The sequence below is a fragment of the Thalassophryne amazonica genome, chromosome 23 (genome assembly GCF_902500255.1).
Source record: "Thalassophryne amazonica chromosome 23, fThaAma1.1, whole genome shotgun sequence".
Classification (NCBI taxonomy): Eukaryota; Metazoa; Chordata; class Actinopteri; order Batrachoidiformes; family Batrachoididae; genus Thalassophryne; species Thalassophryne amazonica.
This window is the reverse complement of record NC_047125.1, coordinates 35,819,149-35,826,725: the sequence shown is the minus strand read 5'-3', so window position 1 is coordinate 35,826,725 and position 7,577 is coordinate 35,819,149. Positions and strand designations below refer to the sequence as shown.

Genomic DNA, 7,577 nt, shown 5'->3' with positions numbered 1-7,577 from the left:
AAATTTATTGTTCAGTCCCATGTACAGTAAAACTAACCTAAACCGTCACCATATAAACCATATTCACAGTCACTGGACAAAAAAAGTCCCATAGTTTTTGTATTGTTTTCCACGTAATAAACATCGTATATAACGGATTTTGTACAACGGATTTTTCACTCACATCGGATTTAATTAGCTTATAATGTGCCAAATCACAGCAAAAGCCGTCTCAAGGCGCCTTACATAAAATCAACATAAAATTGAATAAATAATTAAAAATGAATAAAAATTCAAATACATAAATAAAACAGAAGTAAAAGAATAAAACAAATAAAAATAAAAACTATCCATAAAAGAGAAAAATAGGTTTTGAGTCTTGACTTAAAAATGTCCACAGACTGACTGCCTCACGGTCACAGGAAGACTGTTCCACAGGGTGGGTGCACGATACGAAAAGGCTCTTTGACCTGCTGACTACTTCTTCACCCTGGGAACACAGAGAAGTCCTGCATCCTGCGACCGCAAAGCCTGGGCTGGCACGTAGGGTTCCACCAGATCAGCCAGATAAGATGGCGCCAGTCCATGAACAACCTTATAAATCAATAACAAAACCTTAAAATCTGCTCTCACAGAGACAGGGAGCCAGTGCAAAGATGCCAAAATGGGTGTGATATGTTTAGACCTTCTGCTACATGTCAGAAGTCTGGCAGCAGCATTCTGAACCAGCTGAAGACCCCTAATGCTGGACTGTGGTAACCCTGAAAATAGAACATTACAATACTAGTCTAGAAGAAACAAAAGCATGAATCAGGGTCTCAGCATCAGCCATGGACAGGATGGGGCGGATCCTCGCTATATTTCTCAGATGGAAAAAAGCAGTCCTAGTAACATCCCTGATGTGGAGGTCAAAAGACAACGTGGGATCAAAAATTACCCCAAGGTTCCTCATTTTGTCCGTATGATGTTATGACACAGGAACCCAGCCGAGCGCCAGCTGGTCAAACTGATGCCGATGTCTAGCTGGATCAAGAACCATCATTTCAGTCTTATCAAAGTAGGAAGTTACTAGACATCCAACTTCTCACTGATAGAAGACAGTCCTCCAGGGATTTTATGGGAGTGAGATTTCCCGCAGTTATCGGCATGTACAACTGAGTATCATCAGCATAACAATGAAAGGCAATCCCAAAAGTCCGCAATATATGCCCAAGGGGGGCCACATACAGGGAGAAAAGCAAGGGGCCTAAAACAGATCCGTGTGGAACCCCAAATCTCATGTCAGCAAGGTCAGAGGTAGTGCCATTATAGAAGACACATTGAGAACGACTGGACAGATATGACGTCAACCAGGCAAGGGCACTTCCAGTAATCCCAAAAAAATTCTCCAACCTACTGAGCAAAATATGATGATCCACAATATCAAACGCAGCACTGAGATCTAACAACCCACAGAAGATCATTCACAACTTTAGTGAGTGCTGTCTCTGTGGAGTGATATTTCGTAAAAGCAGACTGCAGCAGCTCAAAAAGATCATTCTCAGTGAGGTGGTCTATGAGCTGCTGTGAAACCACCTTTTCTAAAATTATGGAACAGAATGATAGATTTCGGCCTGTAATTTTTCAATACACTAGGGTCAAGATTAGATTTCTTAAGTAAAGGTTTAATCACTGCTGATTTAAAACATTTCGGAACAGATCCAGAGGTTAATGACAGATTAATAATTTCAAGCACAGACGGCCCAAGAGTGGACCACAGGTCCTTAAACAATTTTGTTGGTATGGGATCAAATAAACAGGTTGTGCTTTTTGTAGACGCCACAAGTTTCATCAGCACGCCCAATGAAATACTATTAAATTCTGTCAATCTAGGTAACACCTCAATGGTAGCGCCCACCTCCATAGCAGGTTTTAATGGCTGGGCCGAGGCGTGCTGAGATATGCTCAGCCTAATATCTTCTATTTTCTTCTCAAATAATCCAAGAAATCCTGTGCTGAAAAGGGAGAATGACTAACAGGTGGCTGCCCGTGAATAAGAAATGCGACTGTGTCAAACAAAAACTTTGAGTTGTTTGTTTTTACTGATCAAATCAGAGTAATAGGTCCGCTTCGTGGCCAGTAGTGCATGCTTATAATCTAAAATAGCATCCCGCCACACAAGGCGGATGCTACAACCCCTGGCAAAAATTATGGAATCACCGGCCTCAGAGGATGTTCATTGTTGTTTAATTTTGTAGAAAAAAGCAGATCACAGACATGACACAAAACTAAAGTAATTTCAAATGGCAACTTTCTGGCTGTAAGAAACACTATAAGAAATCAAGAAAAAAAGATTGTAGCAGTCAATAACGGTTACTTTTATAGACCAAGCAGAGGAAAAATTATGGAATCACCCTGTAAATTTTCATCCCCCAAACTAACACCTGCATCAAATCAGATCTGCTCATTGACATTGACCCTATGTGTCTTTTTGCAAGGAATGTTTTTGCAGTTTTTGCTCTATGGCAAGATGCATTATCATCTTGAAAAATGATTTCATCATCCCCAAACATCCTTTCAATTGTCCAAAATCAACATAAACTTGTGCATTTATTGATGATGTAATGACAGCCATCTCCCCATTGTCTTTACCTGACATGCAGCCCCATATCATCAATGACTGTGGAAATTTACATGTTCTCTTCAGGCAGTCATCTTTATAATTCTCATTGGAACGGCACCAAACAAAAGTTCCAGCATCATCACCTTGCCCAATGCAGATTCGAGATTCATCACTGAATATGACTTTCATCCAGTCATCCACAGTCCACGATTGCTTTTCCTTAGCCCATTGTAACCTTGTTTTTTTCTGTTTAGGTGTTAATGATGGCTTTCGTTTAGCTTTTCTGTATGTAAATCCCATTTCCTTTAGGCGGTTTCTTACAGTTCAGTCACAGACGTGACTCCAGTTTCCTCCCATTCGTTCCTCATTTGTTTTGTTGTACATTTTTCGATTTTTGAGACATATTGCTTTAAGTTTTCTGTCTTGACGCTTTGATGTCTTCCTTGGTCTACCAGTATGTTTGCCTTTAACAACCTTCCCATGTTGTTTGTATTTGGTCATCAGTTTAGACACAGCTGACTGTGAACAACCAACATCTTTTGCAACATTGCGTGATGATTTACCCTCTTAAGAGTTTGATAATCCTCTCCTTTGTTTTAATTGACATCTCTCGTGTTGGAGCCATGATTCATGTCAGTCCACTTGGTGCAACAGCTCTCCAAGGTGTGTTCACTCCTTTTTAGATGCAGACTAACGAGCAGATCTGATATGATGCAGGTGTTAGTTTTGGGGATGAAAATTTACAGGGTGATTCCATAATTTTTTCCTCAGAATTGAGTGATTCCATATTTTTTTCCTCTGCTTGGTCTAAAAAAGTAACCGTTACTGACTGCCACAATCTTTTTTTCTTGATTTCTTATAGTGTTTCTTAAAGCCAGAAAGTTGCCATTTGAAATGACTTTAGTTTTGTGTCATGTCTGTGATCTGCTGTTTTTCTACAAAATTAAACAACTGAATGAACATCCTCCGAGGCCGGTGATTCCATAATTATTGCCAGGGTTGTATTGCACCGCCTTGCTATGCACATCTCCCTCGGATAAAATGTCCCATCCGATCACAATGTATTTCCATTAAACCCCTCGCATGTGGGCCAGAGTCATTTCTGTGATAAAAGCCTGACCATTTATTTTTTCCACACCGTGTTCAGACTCAGATCCGCAGCCTGACATGCACCTGTTAAATCAGACAGCACAAAAGGCTGTGATTTGACACTTTGCTGCTTTCACTCTTTCCTCTCATATTTTAATAGTTTTTACAGTGCGCACGCTGATCAATGGATCAGAAAAGTTCGCACATTTACAACACGGAGTCGGAAAAGATGAAAATGTTCATCTTACCTTTGATTTGGAGGTGATGATTGTAGAATGAAAAACTTGTTGAGGGTCAAATTAATCCAGAATAAAGCAAAATCCAGAGATGGAGAACTTTAAAACGTCACGCACGTCATTGCATGACACAGAGTTACAGAGCTGCAGCTGCATAAATCAGGCTTTAAATTAGATAAATAAATCATCATAAACTGTAAATTTGACAGCTTAACCATTTTATATTTATTTGGATAGCACCTATGCCTGGATGTGTTGCTGTATGTGGTTAAATTAAATTTAAAAATGTTGAAAACAAAGGTTCATTCAGTAGTTCAGCACAGTTGGAACCAAAATGGCGCCATGTTCTGAGTTAAGGCCACTCTCTCAATTAAGGCACTCTAGTATCCACCCCCCCCCAAAAAAAAACACCCATCATCACCATAGTGTCAGATGTAACTTCGTGAACATAGTGTGGGATATTTGAGGCATCAGTTTGCTGGTTGAATTCCTGATTTCATAATGATGTCTTTGCGTCACATTTTTCTAATTTTCTAATATAATCAAATTTTCTAATTTTTCCTAATCAAGCTCAAACCAGCTTATTTACAGATATGCGATCACCTTAGTATTTCCTGTTTTTCTTGTTGTTTAATGCTGACAAATTATACAATATTTCTTGTCTTTCTGATGCCTCATTCTGTTTTTTCTCTTAGTGCTGGAGCTAGGTGACATTTTCAACATAAAAGGTGCAGAAGATCTGTATTATCAAAAATGCTCATCAGGCTAAACTGTGCCAGGCTAGGGGCCACACCCAAATTACCCCCCCAAAATGGGTTTATTTAACATGAGAGGTGCAGACTTCATTCCAATGCCAGTTGATGCAGGTGTATTTACTGAATGAAAAAAATCCAACTTAAGATTTTTTTTGGTGGAAGCACTAATTAAGAACACAATTAATCAGTGCTAATTAGAGTTTTATTTAACATGAAAGGTGCACAGTGAAACAAACTTCATTACACTTCGCATGTTGAATAAATCCATTTTTTGGGGGTGGGGGGGTGGTCCTTCTTAAGGGGTCTTTCCACCATCACTTTTCTTCTTAAGTTTATTTTTCTAACTACTGAAATGTGACACTATGTAATGAAGCTTGTTTCAACTGTGCACCTTTCATGTTAAATAAAACTCTAATTAGCACTGATTGTGTTCTTAATTAGTGCTTCCACCAAAAAAATCTTAAGTTGGATTTTTCCATTCAGTAAATGCACCTGCATCAACTGGCATTGGAATGAAGTCTGCACCCCCATTTTGGGGGTACTTTGGGTGTGGCCCCTAGCCACACCCACCAGTTGCAAAACAAGAATTGCATTTCCTGGCAAAATTTAGCCTCATAAGCATTTCTGATACTACAGACCTTCCACACCTTTTATGTTGAATAAATGTCACCTAGCTCCTGCACTATCTGTTTAAGGTGCAGCTCCATCCAGAGATGGGTGTGGTATTTGTGCTGGAGACCCTCCTGTCCTGTGCACCAACAGCATTCCTTGTATATTTGTTTTGTGAATTGTTCTGTAATTTATGTCTGTATCATGGCCCAAACAGAGGGTCACCCCTTTGAGTCTGGTCTGCTTGAGGTTTCTTCCTCAGAGGGAGTTTTTCCTTACCACTGTTGCTCTGGGGGTTAGTAAGGTTAAGCCTGGTTCACATGACAGGATTTTAAAATTATCTTTAGGTTTCCAAAACCTGAGAGACCACACACGTGACGATAAAAATTGTGAATCTAACAGGTTTGGTGGTACAGTGTGTGGTGTTCAGCCACACAGTGAGGACAACACCACCACACACAAACAGATTTCACACATGAACATTTACAGCTCAGACAGGAAATCTTGCAAAATCTCTCGAGATTAAACGTGACTTCAGAGTAAACAAACGGGTACTTTGTGGACTATTTAAAACAGAGGGAAAAAACAATAGAAAAAGAAAAGGTGTTCTTTAAAGGAGTGGAGACAGTGCGACACCGGACTTTTTGGTAAGTCAGAACAGCTGTTTTGATTTTATTTTCTGCTCTGTACGTCCGTCACCTCGCTTTATTGGCTGCACGTCATATTCAGCAGGCTGCGTGCATGTTTGTGGTCGGAGGATACAACACACACTACGATATCGGGCCAAAAAAATCCAACGTGTTGAATATCCCCGATTTGCGATCGGAGCGCTCCTGACGTCCTTCCAAGCAGATCAGAGCGCTCTTATCACATCACAAGGGAGGAATATCTGATGAGATTATCTTTAGCGTCATCACGATTGTTGGGGCGTCCTTAACACTGTCGTAAGGGGAAGATCAGGTCCGATATCGGCCTAATTATCCTGCCGTGTGAACCCGGCCTTAGACCTTACTTGTGTGAAGCACCTTGAGGCAACTCTGTTGTGATTTAGTGCTATATAAATGAAAATAAATTGGGGAAAAAAAAAAAAAAAAAAGAAAAATTAAGTTAGCATGATAAACAAAATGTCATGTTCAAAATTAACATCTATGGCCTTATCATGAGAATCAATTATATAATAAAGCATAATAAACAGTATGGTCATGTTTGAAATTGGCATTTACAATATTATTGTTACAACTTGCATCATTGCAAAAAGCAGCATCTTCAAAATTAGCAGCTGTAGCGTGATCATGAAAACATGAGCACTGTGTTAGCAGTAGCATCTTTTTCATGATGAGCATCAGTATTATTAGTGTACGCTGATTAGCACAATTAACGTTAATATCAGAATCTGTCTTGTTAAGCATGTTTTTTTGCAGTGTGGTTGCTAACAACCAGCATGTTTTTGTTGTCACATTAGGAGCATGTTTACCTTCAAAGGCGTGCAGCAGCATTTCCTCTCCGATGTCTTTATAAACCTGTTTCTGGGATGAAAAGTTTGGGTCGTCCGCCTGCAGACACACAATGGTTAGCACGGATCACCCCTGCCACCATCATCATTGGGTATGGGTGTGTGTGAGATTACCATGGTGTGCGACCAGTACGAGTGGTCAAAGGTGAAGTTCTTTGCTCCATCTTTGGACTGTTTGGGGTTGGTGATACCTGCAGAAACAGACACCCAGGTCACAAAGGCATGCTGGGAAGTTACATGACCACATGCACAAAGAGGAAGTAAAAGGACACGTCCGAGACTCCTCACAGCTTAACCTGTAAAAATGAGGTAACAGCGAGCACACATTCAGCTCATGCATGTGTGTGTTTAGGGGAGGGGCTTCCCGTCAGGCGGTAATGTGTTGGTACGAGAGGTCAAAGGTCAGTGTGGCTTACACGTGGTGTTGCCCTGCATCTGGATCACACACTTGGCGTTACGGCTGATTTCTCTGGAGTTGAACGGGCGAACCCGCACCGCCACCTTCACGGACGCGCCTGCCATGACTCGGCTCCACCCACCCTGCCTGGAGGTAGCCAATCAGAGAGCAAGATCAGACTGACAATCAAAACATTAAAATACATGAATCAGAATTCAACAAATAAACTCTCCTTCCCACTTCCTCTTTCAGATTTAACTCCATCTCCTCAGCTCTGCCCTCTGCAATTTCAATTTATTTTCATTTATATAGCACCAAATCACAACAGAGTTGCCTCAAAGCGCGTCACACAGGTAAGGTCTAACCTTACCAACTCCCAGAGTAATAGTGGTAAGGA

At 40.6% G+C, this 7,577-nt stretch overlaps 1 protein-coding gene across 1 annotated transcript in view; it reads right to left on the bottom strand.

The window, feature by feature from the left end:
- Positions 1-6,436: 6,436 nt before the first annotated feature.
- LOC117504787 overlaps positions 6,437-7,577 on the bottom strand; it is a 78,185-nt gene continuing 77,044 nt past the window's right edge. The window contains exons 6-8 of the mRNA XM_034164284.1: positions 7,200-7,327; positions 6,898-6,974; positions 6,437-6,823 (exon numbers count right to left, since the gene is read on the bottom strand). Coding sequence (XP_034020175.1) covers positions 6,437-6,823; positions 6,898-6,974; positions 7,200-7,327 — 592 coding nt within the window. The remainder of the gene's footprint in view (positions 6,824-6,897; positions 6,975-7,199; positions 7,328-7,577) is intronic.